The sequence below is a fragment of the Pseudopodoces humilis genome, chromosome 8, assembly GCF_049639895.1.
Source record: "Pseudopodoces humilis isolate 2021_Gansu_Grassland_sample_001 chromosome 8, ASM4963989v1, whole genome shotgun sequence".
Lineage (NCBI taxonomy): Eukaryota > Metazoa > Chordata > Aves > Passeriformes > Paridae > Pseudopodoces > Pseudopodoces humilis.
The window spans coordinates 4,861,837-4,877,224 of NC_142207.1; the positions used below are offsets into that span (position 1 = coordinate 4,861,837).

The 15,388-nt window shown below is 35.7% G+C and overlaps 1 protein-coding gene across 1 annotated transcript in view; it reads left to right on the forward strand.

Annotated features, from left to right (window-relative positions):
- LRP1B (LDL receptor related protein 1B) overlaps window positions 1–15,388 on the forward strand; it is a 714,787-nt gene that overhangs the window by 594,610 nt on the left and 104,789 nt on the right. Inside the window, exons 47-55 of the mRNA XM_088058617.1 lie at window positions 429–554; window positions 2,719–2,847; window positions 4,239–4,358; window positions 5,355–5,468; window positions 5,657–5,806; window positions 8,332–8,454; window positions 10,149–10,268; window positions 12,408–12,536; window positions 13,403–13,525. Coding sequence (XP_087914743.1) covers window positions 429–554; window positions 2,719–2,847; window positions 4,239–4,358; window positions 5,355–5,468; window positions 5,657–5,806; window positions 8,332–8,454; window positions 10,149–10,268; window positions 12,408–12,536; window positions 13,403–13,525 — 1,134 coding nt within the window. The remainder of the gene's footprint in view (window positions 1–428; window positions 555–2,718; window positions 2,848–4,238; window positions 4,359–5,354; window positions 5,469–5,656; window positions 5,807–8,331; window positions 8,455–10,148; window positions 10,269–12,407; window positions 12,537–13,402; window positions 13,526–15,388) is intronic.

The following is a 15,388-nucleotide window of genomic DNA, read 5'->3' on the forward strand; positions in this document are numbered from 1 at the left end:
AGCAGTTTTCTTAATGCCAATATTATTAATTTCAAGGGTTTTATTTAGTTTAACCTAGTTAAAAGTTTATGTGGTGTTTCAGAAATCTTTTTGTTAAGAAAAGATGGGGTATAGCGTTTTCCCAAGTCAATAAGTATTACTCAGGATTTTCTGCTATGGGCGTTGAGCTCAGTAGATAGCAGTTAAATACTTTCCTGTCAAATTTGAGCAGTTTTGAATGTTGCAGGTTTTTAAAATTATTATTTTCCAGGGTTTGTTTATCTTTACCATGCCAGCATCTGAGGGAAGCTGACATTTTCATCCAACTGATAACACCCGAATCAATTGCCCATGAATCTGCGATATGGTGATCTTTGCTCTCTCAAAGACATTGGCCACTGAAGCAAATTTAATAAAATAGAGTTCATCTCTTTTTGTTTGTCTTTCAGGTGAGTTATCTCCCTGTGCACAAATGAATGGAGGCTGCCATGATTTGTGCCTTCTGACGCCTGATGGACGAGTGAACTGCTCGTGCAGAGGGGACAGAGTCCTGATAGATGATAACAGATGTGTGAGTAAGTAATGGTGGCTGACATGATGCTTTCCTGTGCTCTGAGGCACTTGGCTTTCATAAGACAGTTGGCCCAAGCCATTAATTTTATTTCTTCTATGTACTGTAAAAATTGATCTGGCAATTCAGCACAAACCGAGCTTTTAACTCTTTTGTCTCGTAACTATTTTTGGGGGGTTAAAAAGTGTTCATACTCTCCTTAAATTCCTATTATGGTAGTGGGATACTGTTTCTTATTAACAGGGTTTTTTTTACATATTTAGTGCAATTACTGCTGAGATAGATAGAAAATCTGTATGTATCCTTTCCTGAGCTATGTGGGACAAGTTACTGAAGTTGAACCTTAATTAAATCACTTTCTCACCTATCTCTTTGTGTTGTCAAACTAGTGATTGGCAGTGGAAGTGAGAGAGGTTCAGCAGATGAATTCACATGCCAAAGATATATTATATATATATTATATATATACACATATTATATATGTATATATATAATAATTAAATGCATTAATAATGGAATAATGTATATTACATATAATATGTAGAATATATATTATAATAATATATAATATATAATAATATTATTATATTTATAATAATTATATGTCATTTATATTTTCCAAATTGCATTGCAACTCTTAAAATTGCTCTTAGGTAAAACCACGTTTAAATTGTCATCTAGGACATGAAATTAGATGTAATCTTCTAAATTATTCTGTAGAATGTTTGCAGGAAATGTTGATCTGAGCTATCAGGAAAAAAAGAAGGAAGAGATTCAATGATGGGGTAGAGCAGCACAGAAAGGATGGAAGCAAGACAGACTTCAGTTTAGCTTTGAGATCAAAAGTTTCCTTCTTCATAACAGAATGGAATGTGATGCTCAATAAAATTGAAAGTTAGCATTTCCAGCTGAGAAAAGGAATTAACTGTCCTTTCACAGTGTAATTAGGCTGTGTAACTTCCTGCCAGACAAGAGTCTTGAGACAAAGCCTCAGTGAAATTCAAAGAGGGAGGGATGATGAAATGGGTAATGACTGCTCTGACTATTTACTTGTCATCAAAGAAACCATTTGAAAGGCGTTAAAATGCTTTCTTTCTGCAAGATGGAGTTTGAAGCAATCTCTACAAGGGTGTCCAGTTAGACTTGAGCTGTGGGCAGATTATACTATATATGCTTTTATTCTTTTCATTTTTTTAATAAAGATTGCAGTCCAAGATGCTGAGCTAGATGATCTACAAATGTAGCTGAGAATTACTCTCCATAAGATCTTAGTTCTTACGATGCTAGAAAATAGAGGGAAAAGAGATTAAAATACTTAAATTCAAATGTAAAGGGTTAAACAAATCATATTCAAGACCAGATCTCACCTTGTTCAGAATCTGTATTTTCAGCACTTTTTCTTCATGTTTGAATCAAATCAAGAAATGCTTTCAATTTATATTGGCTTGGCTATTGCATACAGCCGACACTGGTTCTTCTTGAATTTGTGCTGAAGTGATTATAATGGAAACAAGAAAGAAGCATAACAATTGGGTATTATTTCCCCATTGTTCTCCTTCTTGAGTTGTCCAAAATCCTCCTTGTTTCTCTCCACTTTGATATTTTGCTTAGAACCATGCTCATGAAGCAGATGTATGACCCATCATGAAGTTCATGACCAAACTATTGTGTCCACTTTGTGATATGTTTTAGTTTCTTAAGTAAAAGAGTAAAAATTTTAAATGTGCACCTCGTTCTCTTCTAAAATAATGGATAAAACATCCACTAGATGAGAAAGGGAGGGTTTTTGTGAATAAAAGAAATAAGTAAAATGGAAGCTGCAGGTTTTCTGCATTGGGGTTTAGGCTGTATCTTTCAAGCTGGGGGTTGGGAAGGCACAGGTGAGTAGAAGAAAGCTGAGCACTATAGTTCCAAAGCTCTTATTAAAATCAGTGCCTGTGAGTTGTTTCACTACATATTCCTTCATGGATATTTGTCGATGTATTTTCTTTTACAGGTTCTCTTTGTAGAAGCTTTTAAGTTCTGATGCCTTGCTGTGTTTTACTGTTTTGTACTCAGGTTTTCAAAATCTATGTAGGTTAAATTTGAAATGCAGCCAGTATTTTTTTGTCATTTTCACTAGTTGTAAAAGCTTTTAAAAATTACCTGTAAATGTGGTTTCTTTTTAGGTAAAAATTCTACTTGCAACATCTACTCAGAGTTTGAATGTGGGAACGGTGAATGCATTGATTATCAGCTGACTTGTGATGGCATTGCTCACTGTAAGGACAAGTCTGATGAGAAGCTTTTCTACTGTGGTGGGTATTTCCAGCTCTTTCACCTTCCTGTTGTAATTTTGGTGTTATACATGCTTAGATTGCTTCCTCTGTGACTTTTCTACTTCTTCCAAATGCTTGGCTGAGATGCCCGGGAAGAAAATGCCAACACACATTAAGAAAATTGACATGACATGAAAAAAATTACCTGAAAATATATTTTTCTTACCAGCTTCATGTATTAACTGACATATTTGATAAAAAGAATCTCAAATATGTCTCAAACCATGTTTCTGTCTCTAAAAGAAAAATAAGAAAAAACATTGCTAACTGCTTTTTTTATAGATGGAAGATACCTTACTGTACAGTATTGTAAAATATATAAATGTTAGTTATTAAATTTATAAATAGATTTATAAATACAAGATTTGTTGCCCAGAGAAGCTGTGGCTGCTCCATCCCTGGAAGTGTCCAAGGCCAGGTTGGACAAGGCTTGGGGCAGCCTGGGATAATGGAAGGTGTCCCTGCCCCTGGCTGGGGTGGAAGGAGATGGTTTTTAAGGTTCTTTCAAAACCGTTCCATGATTCTGTGATTCTGAGAACAATTTGTCTTTCTATGGATTTGCCATATAATTTTATGAAGGACATTCTATTAATTTGCAGTGTGACAGTGAGCACTTTGCCCCGTTTAAATCAACTGTACCAAATATTTTGCTACACATTGGAAAAAAACACCAGGAAGAACTGGGGTCCTTTCATGCCCTAGGTCATATACAAGGTGTTGCTTTCTGAATCTGATGAAGGACAGGATGCTGGACTCATTATTGTTGATTAACTAATGCAGTGAAAATCGTTATTGTGACTTCTGCAATAATTAGGGCTTTAGTAAATCAGTCCTGAATTTTTAAGCATATCATTATATGTGAAATTCATGCATTCTTCAATAATGTTCTTGAGCAGAATGCTGTTGGTATTGGTGCTCAGAAATCCAGAAACCTCTTTGCCAATATGTGTTGTGATTTCATTCTCCATTTATTTCTGTTTTGGCCAAATTTGGTCTGCTTTATTCTATGTGTTGTCATATTCAAACATTCTCCCCCAAAAAAGTGTGTCAAAACAAATGCATTTAAAGGACATGGGCATTTTGTACCACAAGTTAATGAATACTGGGATTTAGGCCTCCCTTTTTTCCTTTTTTTTTTTCATTCTTTCTCATCATGCTTCCATTTATTGTTCTTTATCCCTTTATCAGTCCAAGTTATATCAGTCCCTATATTGGTCCAAGATGCATAGTAGTTGAACAATGTCTGAAGTATTTTTTTCCTGAAGCTTGGAATGCATCACCAATTAAAATCTTTTTCTGGGATGTTTATTTGGATTGAGCTGTTTCCATGAGGTGTCCATCCAATCATGTGCTTGTATTTAACTTTGCAGAAAACAGGGGCTGTCGGAAGGGCTTCAAGCCGTGCTCCAATCGCCGCTGCGTTCCCAGCGACAAAGTCTGTGATGGTGCCGACGACTGTGGTGACAACTCTGATGAATTTGACTGCAAAGGTAAATGGCACCTTATTTCCAAGGTGACTTGGGAATATTGCTTTGTAAATATTCATTATGCAAATAGGAGTAGCTGGAAAACAACGTGGGATTTCATCATATGATGGGATTGATGTAAAGGCTGATTTTGGCTTGCACCTACAGCCTTCTAGAAGAAGGGTGGTTTTGGCTATATAATATAAAATATACATATGCATTATGCATATAATAGTTTATGTTTTATATGTATAAAATATAAAAATCAAGTGCTGTTTCTTCTGTGAAGTAATGAGAGAGTAACTTTAGTGCAGACAAATTGAAAGATGGGTGATTTCTTCTCTGCATGTGCTTCTTCTCTGAAGCAGCAAATACTCTATTTCTCTGCTTCTCAGATGCATGGAAATGTCCATATCCTTTGCAAAGTTTACTAGAATTGTTCTCCTTTTCATATCAGAATTGTTTTTTGATTTATGTCTTTTAACATGCATATTTATATCAGTGCATCAGCTAATGCATGAAGACCAGCAAGCAGACCACACAAATCCTTAGCTATAATTCAGAAAGGTTGGAAGGGATATTATTCCACAAGATTTATAACTAAAAGCTAGACAGCCATAGTAATAAGCATCTTTTGAAAGCAGCAAATTATTTTTAATCACTTACCTTAAATATAAGTAGAGGGAAAACCATACAAGCAAGAACCCCAAGCTGGTTTTACAAGAAATAAACCTGAGAGATTCATGGATGCTCCTAAAAATGCTTCTTCCTCCCTCAAATATTGCATATCTCAAAATTAATTGAATTACCTAGAGACAATTTTAGGCTAAAAAAATAAATTAAAAAATTAGCAACTTATAAGGTGTAATAAGCTCAAAATCATATATCTGCTGGAAGGTACAGTGTGTTCTGAATGCCTCAATCTGAAAGGCAGAAGGCTTAAGCCTTCATGTGTATGATGTGCATCTGAAGAGTCTGTTTAGCACACAAATTTACATCCTTTATAACCATATGTTCCAGACTCAGCGTGCGCCTCGACAGAATTCCGCTGTGCAGATGGGGTTTGCATCGGGAAATCGGCGCGGTGCAACCAGATCATTGACTGTGCAGATGCCTCGGATGAAAAGAGCTGCAGTAAGTTTGTGTTTGTGCCCCTTGGAGCAGCTGCTCCCTGATTATTCCTTGTTATGTAGCAGTTAATTCCTGGGCGTTGCTGCTTGGGATTCCTACACCTGCGTGGGCTCCTGCAGCCCGACGTGAAAATTAAACTGTGGGGCTCTCAGTCTGTGTCAGGTGTGTGGTAATTTTCTGTCTCATTCCAGATAATACAAATTGTGCTTATTTCTATAAACTTGGGATAAAATCTTCAGGATTTATCAGCTGTAATTCGACTTCTCTCTGTATACTGCCAGAATGGATTTGTGATGGATCTAATGACTGTGGAGATTATACAGATGAACTAAAATGCCCAGGTAACTGTGAAAAAGTAAAAAACACCAAAAACAACAAACCCAAAACATTAATTTACCTTTTAAACAGAGAAAAAAAGGCCTGTTTGGGGAGGGAGTGCATTTCTCATTGTGTTGCAAAAAGTTTATTCGGTCAATACTGGTTTAATTAACATGGAGATTAATACAATGATGAATTAAGTTTATTCACCTTTATTTTGTGTTTTCTGGGATTATGCAAATTATTACAAATGAATGCTGTGTTTTTTTTTTTCTGAAGCAAACTTTAATGTTTAGCTTTCTATTTCCTCCAGGTTAGGCTTGTCATTTATCATTTTTATTTAAGTAAAACATGAGTCATTAAAATGCCAAGCTCATCAAGCATCAGCATAATCACTCAGGAACTTTTATTAGCTACTGCTTTAGTGGGTGGTATTTCTTTTCTTGCTGACTTGCTTTCTCTTTTATTTGGTGGAGGCTCTTGGAATTGGCTGCCAGGGTAGAATCCAGGGTTATTTCTTTTGTGATAGTTCTGATCTTCAGCCAGGAGAAAGGGATCATGACAACTTGAGCCCCAAACACAGGACTGAGGTTCTATTTAATGTTAACCAATGAATTATTCACAATATTCACTTCTCCCCCAATGAAGGAAAGCATTTATGTGTTTGCTTTTTATCCAGAAGCCCTCATTTGAGTTTGAGAATTTTAAGTGCAAAATGAAAACATTTTTTATTTCTATTTTTTTAATAATTGATTCATTCCAGAGTGACATTAACCTCCTGTTTACCAGTAACTCTCTTTCCTCTAATAAATAATGTTAAATAAAAGTAAATATTTACTAGATTATAATTTTTATCAGTTTGCAAAATTAGGCTTTCTAATTTTATGTTGCTCAATGCCATCAAATTTTTGCCTAGTGGTGGACAATCTGATTCCTTCCATGTAATAGTCTCTTTTTCTGTCTGATAATCCTCTTGTGTCACCAGAAGGTTCTGTTAGAAGTCTCATACACGTTGTGCCAAATTTATTGACAAAAATAGTACCAGGATCCAGAGGAACCTGGGACTTCAGCAGTACTGTCAACCTGTCACTAAAAACTTCCATCAGTCCTATAAAATAGATGCATATTAAGTTAGAGTTGCCATTCTAATCTCTACATTCTCCAGCTTATCTCTTTATTATGTAGAATTTATTGTATATAACACTTCATTAAGCTCAAAATAGCTTAATTTGCTGTATTTTTAGACAAAGAAAGTTTTTTTTTTCCATACCAAGGAAAATTTTGAGAGCAGCGTGCTACAGCTTCAGTAAACTAATGTTGCATAAGTACACTAATGTGCATTTTATTCCATTGTCCATTTATTTATATTACTTTTCTCTGAATTCCAAATGTATGCCAAAATGTTCCATCATTTTAATGTGTGACTAATTGCCTGGATCATTCCTCCCTTTACTTGGAAGCGATACCATTCCCACTTAACCTACATGTGATTTCCTTTGCCATTTCATTCAAAACTGACCAGCTCTGGCACATTAAGTTTTTGAGTGTTGTTTCTGTTATGAATATTGTAATTCCCATTAGCAGTTTGCTTCAATCTCATTGTTCTTACAGAAAATTACAGCAAAATACTCATGGAGGGCAGCTATACTTAGGGAATACTTATTATCTACCAAGTCATCACAGATGTCCCACTTCTTTCTTTAATATTTTTTTTTTCTTATTTATTATTCATACAGCTGCAGAAGCCATAAATGTTTACCCTTCCTTTTAAAAGAGGGGAGGCTGAAATAAAAAAAAAATCCAGTGCACTGAGGGAATAATGAAAACCATGGCAGAGAGTTTCAGTGGTCTCCAGTGCTTGGAACTGGATCCTGGCTTTTCCCAGGATCTTAAGATTTTAAAAATAAATCGCTATTTAGACTAATGTTTGTCCTTTCATCATGAAACGCTACATGTGGCATGTTTTCTTCCCTCACACCTGCTTTCTAAGCATTCATAAAAGTCAAGTTCTAAATTACTTTCTGACTCAACAAAATTAAGAAGGCAAGGGAGAACTTTTTAATTTCTGACCAAGTCTAAACCTCTGGCTCCAGCACCTCTGATGTAGCTCCTGTTAGTCAGTGCATGCTTGAGGTTTGTAGCTTCTCCCAGTGACAAAAATACTGCCACAATTAGATTATCTTGTAAATGACAACAATGATCTTGCAAATGATCAGAAGGGCAATTTCTTCAGCTGGTGTAAAACAACAAGCAGTGCTGACCTGCCTGACCTCAAAACCTGTAAACTGAACTACTTTCCTCTCTAGACCTTTTGATTTAGTTTGAAGCTGTGCTCTGATTCTTCTCTAAAAAAAATAAAATTAGCTATTTCAGCTCCCTAAACCACTTAGCTATCATTTTTTTTTTTATGAACACAAATTACTTTTTTTTCCCATTTTTAGACATAAACGCTTTGTCCATCAGTATTCAGAAATTTAGCAAAAATGTATTAGGCTCCTAATCATACTAGTAGAGACCATTTTACATTACATTCTTTATTTTATCACAGTTCAAAACAAACCCACATGTGAAGAAAATTATTTTGGTTGTCCTAGTGGAAGATGTATTCTGACCACCTGGCTTTGTGATGGGCAGAAAGACTGTGAGGACGGAGTAGATGAATTGCACTGTGGTGAGCATTTTGTCTTATTTGTACTCCTCTAGTCATTAATGCACTCTGGAAACAAAGAAGTGTGCATTTATATCTCAGAAATTGTACAAAAGATTTTTAATGTTATTTTTTTTCAGATTCAACTCTAATACTTCATACTGTCAATACCTTAAATTCTATTCCATGCCAGAATGAAAGCCCTTTATTTATTATTTTTTTCTCTCTTTAGGATATATTTATATACAAAGTTTTTTATTGCTTTAGTATTTAATAATTTCACTAATTCTTCACAACTCCTCATTACAAGAGTTTTACAGATATAATGAATTTGAATAAGTGTCTGGAGTCCAGCAGGAAATAGCCAAACCTCAAAGTAGGCATTGCTTTGCATCAAAGGCCATATAGACAAAATTATTTAAAGTAACATCAAAAGTGATTTAAATAAAATACAGCATGAACTGTGAACTCAGTTAAGGGTCAGATCTTTTCAGACTCTTAAATTTCACCCAACTGAGGCACAAAGCAGGTTGGTTTTACTCTTAGTGAGGGCTGGTCTTTTCAATTTATATGGATTGCCTGAATGGACTATTTTTGTAATGAAATTGTACCAGAAAGCAGTGTCAAATTTTTCTATTCTCCATTTAAATAAAACATGAAATTTCAGGGTTTTGTCAGTTTTTTGTGGTTTTTTTTTCTTTACTTCTTACCATGACTGAACATTTTGTACTATTCACTTCATGACCCAGTTCCACTAGCATGCTTCCATATTTGGTTTGCAGTTTACGTTGTATACATTTATTTTATAACTTTGAAATTAGGAAGTGCTGTGCACTGTGACAATCAGAATCTTTTCTGTTGGTCACATTTGTCAAGCATAACTTGGTGTTTACATTTCCAGGTGTTATACACTTGTGTACAATACTGCAAACTGAATTAGCTGATTTTTGTGGGCAAAAGGGAAGGGGATTAAATCAATGCTTCTTTCCCCATTGATTCCTTTTACCCTTTTTAGGATATCTGTTATAATGCTTTCTTTTGAATTCAGATTCCAATACTTAAAATTCTTTTTAATGTTAATATTAATTTTTTTTGTCATCAAAATCAGTTGCAATGCAATAAAATTTATTTTTAAAGAAAGAGGTCTGGGAAAAATGGAAGACCTAAATTTTTCAGAAAAAAATAGCATTGATTTAGCACAGTTTTGCAGTCTGATTTTGAAATTCACTAGCTCTTTTTTCAATGTAAAGCAATTTTTCTTGTGAGAGAAAAATAACATGAAATATTTTGAGGAGGGAGTTAGCTACTGGAATACTGGGAGGAAGGCTGTGTTAGAAAGTTTGAACTGTGCCCTCTCTGCCCTTCTACCCAAATAAAGCAGTTCACTGTAATTGTTGTATCTGTCAAATATGCAAACAGGGCTTCAGTCTTTTATAAAGTGTTTATCCTCATCCCACTTACAAATTATTTGACAATATTGGATTGTCTTTGGAATGTTTCACTGTTTATTTTAAAAAAAGTGTTGGTGAATGCAAGTTTTGAAGCAAACTGATAACATGCTTAATAAGAAGGTTAGAGTGTTTTAATAACAAGATCTGGAGTGGTTTAATACATGGAAACTGAGGAAGGAGCAGCAACAAAAATATCCTGAACTGTGGTTGAAGCTGCAGGGGAGGCAGTGATGGTGTGAACCTAACAAATGCAGGTGTCATCCCCAGATTCATCCTGCTCATGGAATCAGTTTGCTTGCTCTGCACACAAGTGCATCTCCAAGCAGTGGACCTGCGATGGTGAGGACGACTGTGGAGATGGGTTAGACGAGAGCGATGCCATTTGCGGTGAGTGGGGTCCTCAGCTCTGCCACGGGTCACGCCATGCCCAGCGAGGGACACCACCTGTCCCAAGGAGAGGCTGGGAAGGGAACAAGGACAGCATCTCCAAAGGGTGTGAGGGATCTCCCTCAGCCCTCTCCAACCAGCAGATAGGTTCCTTTTTGTGGGAAGCCTGTGATTTGTGTAATTTTATCAGCAGTTGTGAATGGCAAAGCCAGCCTGTTCTCCAGTTCCTACCCTTGAGGCAGAACCCTGTTTGAGTTTTACATTTGAGTGACAGTTGCTCAAAGATCATAAAGTTATTGTATTTTTGGTTTAGGTTTGGTTGTTGGTTTTGGTTTTTTTTTTCCTTAGCTCTTTCTTCTATCTCCTCTAAAATTTTCTGTACCATTGTCGCTAAAAGACACAGAATGATTTACATGAGCACGTCTCAGTGGGATGACAGGAAAAGAAGTAACTTTAATTTCTGACTCCATTATTTAAAGATTCTCAACAATGACCAGGGATTGGATAACTAAGTTACCACCTTCCCAATCACACTGGTCATGTGAAACGCCCATCAAAGATGTTTCTTGGAACCAATGTGTAAACATCTATGTTTACAGTTACTTTCTTGGGAAAGTAACTAAAACTATCAAAGCAAGATCAGAAGGTTTCGTTTTCAAGACAACATACCATAAGCATATATTGCATGATATTCCTCTCAAATTCCCAAATCCTTCAAGTTGCATAAGGAATTGAAAATTTTGTTTTCATTCTAGAGCTCAATGGACTGGAAATGTGTTAGTGAATTCTTTTTCAAAGAAAAGCACATTGTGTCAAGACATGCTGTCACAATCTAATGATATTTATACATCAGTTCCATCATTCTCTGTATTTTAAGTTTCTTTTTAAAAAAATCAACTTTTAACTCTTAAAGATATGTTCCTTTTCAAAAATCCTCTTACCTAAAGACCATTAAACAAAAAATATTTATGCCATACTTCCAGTGTGTTATCACAGTAAAAATATTGTTGATAACTAGAAGCGTTAAGAAGACAGAGAAAAAAAATCTGATTTGTTAAAGTAGTTGCTTAATCAAAGAAAGATGTAGCAATGCCAGCAAAGGGATGTAGATAGAATTTATACTGTACTAATATGGTAAAATATTAATTATTTAGGACACTTAACTTCTCAAAAAGGGAAAAATCTGCACTGGGCATGAAGAAGGGAAAGTTAAGGCTGTATTTCTTCTTATTTCTTCTCCAACAGTAGTTGGACCTGAATTGCAAGGAGAAAAGAGATCAAAATTACTTCAGATTTTTCAGTCTTAAAAAACCAGCATTTTTTAACATTCCAGAAATATCAAAAAAATGGCAAATGAGTATAAGTAAGAAAAAGTTGCCGCTTTTGCATAAGTGATATAGAAAATAATTTTAAAAATATTTTAATATTTTACTAAATTCTAATTAAAACTAGTAGAAAATGCGCTGTCTCCTTTTTAGTGAAGTATATTTAACTTATCTAAGAGAATACATTACGTGATGGATTGTACAACATTTTACTTCCAAATGGAGGAAGTTTAACCCTGGGGTACAATATTATCTGAAAAATAGCCAAAGAGAAGATTAGTCAGGTAAATGATATGTTGAGTTAGTTGGATCAGAGCTGTCAGATATTTTTCACTCCCACTACTCTTGTACTTGGTACATATTGTTTTCTTCTCTGTGGTTTTACAAAATTTTCGTTTCTGTGATTAACAAAATTTTGGAGTGCCTTTGGCTTCCTGGCTTGGACTTTGGTGATGCAGGGATCATGTGGTTTGCAAGATCAGCTCCTTTGTCCAGCCAGTCCAAATGTGTAGCCAAAGTTACTGACCAAAACTGGTTTGAAAAATTATTCTGCTGGATAGTTTCTATGAAGTGTGGGAATTTTAAGAGGCTGAATAAATGAAAAGAAGGGAAGAAACAGCAGATGGTCAAAATTTGACTGTAAAACAACCTTAGCCTGTAGATTTATCATAATGTGCAGAATGAAATAATCCCTGAAACTTTAAAATAATCCCCTTTAATCACTGCCAGCCACCATGAAAACATGGATTAGGATATTCCAGCTGGGGATATGGGATGGTCCAGTGCTGAGGGCTCCCCTGCCATGTTTCCCCAGGATCAGTGACCTGTGCTGCAGACACCTTCAGCTGCCTGGGCTCCCACGCCTGCGTGCCCCAGCACTGGCTCTGTGACGGCGAGCGCGACTGTCCCAACGGGAGCGATGAGCTGTCCACAGCGGGCTGTGGTAGGATTGCATGTCAAAAAATAAAATGCTATTTCCATGCTGTTTCATGCTCTTTTCATGTCCACTTTGCTGGTGAGGATTGCTGAGCCACGTGTGAGCACACGGAGCAGGATCCTTCTCGGTTTTGCGCAGGCTGACAGCTCCAGGCTCTGCTGACACGCAGCCCAGCGGGACATCGGGATGTGTGGCACGTTCTGCAGTGTTCACTGGGGAAAACTGACACATCAGTCACTGCAGTTCTATTTCTTCTCCTGAGGAAAATGCTGCTGCTCATGTCAGGGAGGCTGTGCATCAAGAAGGGAGATGAAAGTTCCGTCTTCAGTTTGTTGTGGCTAATTGTTCAGATCCTGACATCTCTTGCCCTATAAAATCTCCCAGTCTTCCTGAGACATACTTCCAGTAACAGTGTCAGGAGCTCAGTAATACTCTCATTGGAGGGGATTTTTTTATTAATATATAAAAATGGTACATCAGTATATATATTTTGAGTGTTTGTGGACTTCAGAAGAGCATTTGTTCAGGAGCAGACCAATATAAGGGCATCTCTTCTTCCCAAATATTCTTTTCTTCAGAGCCAGACCTTAGTTAGTCATAGATAGCATCGATTTCTGAAGCTTTTCTGTCTTGGATTACAGAAGATTTTAGCTATCTTTACTTCTGTAGCTTTCTTTCTGATGAGTAGCTTTTTCTGGTATTGAATTGTGTTTGTGTGATGCCTTTTATCTGACTAAAAAGTTATGGTTATTTCCATTGAATTCACTCAAATTCACTTCTCATTTCATCTTTGTGTAAGAAAATCGCCTGTTTATCTGATTGTTCTAAATTTCTTTCTTTTTTATTTTTTTTATGTGCTGTATTTTTCTTAGCTCCCAATAACACTTGTGATGAGAATGCTTTCATGTGCCATAACAAAGTCTGCATTCCCAAACAGTTTGTTTGTGACCACGATGATGACTGTGGAGATGGATCAGATGAATCCCTGGAATGTGGCAAGTATAACAAAAATAGAGTAAATGGAACAGTTTCACACTGTTAACTGTAAGGCATCCTTCAGGGTCTGATACACTAAGGCACTATTGAAAAATTAAGCTCTTCAGTTTTTAAATGGTTTTAGTTCTCTAATTCTCACTTTTAAATTATGCATTAATCAATACAGATTGGATTTAACTTGGATCTGGGGCTACAGTAGCAAATTATTTCCCATAGTTTCTTATAGTTGATTCCTAATAGTATTTTAAAAGTATGTTCTAGAATTTCTCATTTACTAGGTATATCTTCATTATATATATATTTTTTCTTTGTCTCTCTATATGTTTTTTTTCCCATTAAATAATCAAACACATCTGTCATGATTATCACTGCATTTAAATTACATCAACCATAGCCATATGTGAATGTTAAATTTTCACCATTCACATGAATTTAGGGTTTCTTATATGTTCTGAGAGTCTGTTCAATGTGTCTGGGCCATACTCAGAAACATTAATCTTTATAAATACTATTTATGGAAAATACACAACAAATATTCCATTCCAAATGACAAACTGGTGATTGTCATTCCTGGGTTTGTGCTGTTACAATCTATATTGGTTATTTACTCTTAAATTTGCTCTAGAAATGAGAGCCACAATAGAAAATAGCTAGAAAATATCTGTATGTTATAAGTGTTATATGTTATAAGACTGAAGGGGGTCTGTGCATAAATGATGTGAGCAGGCACCCAAAAATTGTGAGAAAGAGCATACTTATTGATTTATTAATGACAGATAATTAACAGGAAATCAGTGAATTACACATTCAGTATCATTAGCAACAACACAGTGGGCAAATCACAGCTGCAAAATTTATAGAACTTAAGGGTTTTCTAACATCATTTTATAATTAGTCCCAAAAGGTTCTGAGCACACAGACAGAGAACAGCTATATGCACCTCCTGCCCCAGCCCAGTTTTCAGTATCTCAATAACTACTTAGAACTAAACAGTCACAAACTTTGGAAATTGCTTTTTTTCTTCATGCTTATAATTTCTTGCTGATGTATTTAATTTCTTTTCTATAGCATTATATACACACACACTAAAAGTGTGCACGCCCCTTAAAATACTTACAAATAAATAGCGTTACTTTGTCAGACTTTTGGAAAGAAACAGGAGGGAACAGCAAAAGGAGCAGGAGATTTACAAATTCCTAATCCAATTTAGTATGGACCTGCCTTTAGGCACTGGCTGTATTTAATTTCTACTGGGGAAGCTGAAATCTGCAGCGAGGTTTGTGCTGCGCTGCTCCAATGCAATTTTCTGTTCACTGGTAATCAAATACACACCTTAGTGTGTGGCTGGCATGGTAAACTTGTTATCCTGCAGTTTTAGGAAAGGGTTATGTTCTTTTATGGGAAAGGAAACTGCTTGTAAAGAGTAGGAGTCAAATTCCAAAACACACTTTCCAAGGTGCTGTTGGGATTTAAAATTAAAGCACGTCATTGTCCAGGGTTGTAACCTTGCGGTTTCTGATTTGACTGCCAGCTCAGGAACCCAATCATAGCTCTGTTGGATTGTAGAGCTAAACCTTTTCCATCTTGAGAGACAGAATAACCCAGGTACTCCTCAGCCACCAGTCTACTGACCTGACATGAAATTTGGTTTGAAATACAGTCCTAAAAGTTTAATTAATTGAATAAATTTCAAAAAGTCTAGACTTTGTTTTAATTTAATTTGTTCTGTTTTTTCTATTTCTACAATTAAAAGGTTTATTTTCATTTTTTTGTAGAGTTCTATTCACAAATAATGTAAAAATGAGATTGGTGATTGAAACAATGTTTTTTTTCAAGTTCACAATCATTCACTTCCTTGAATA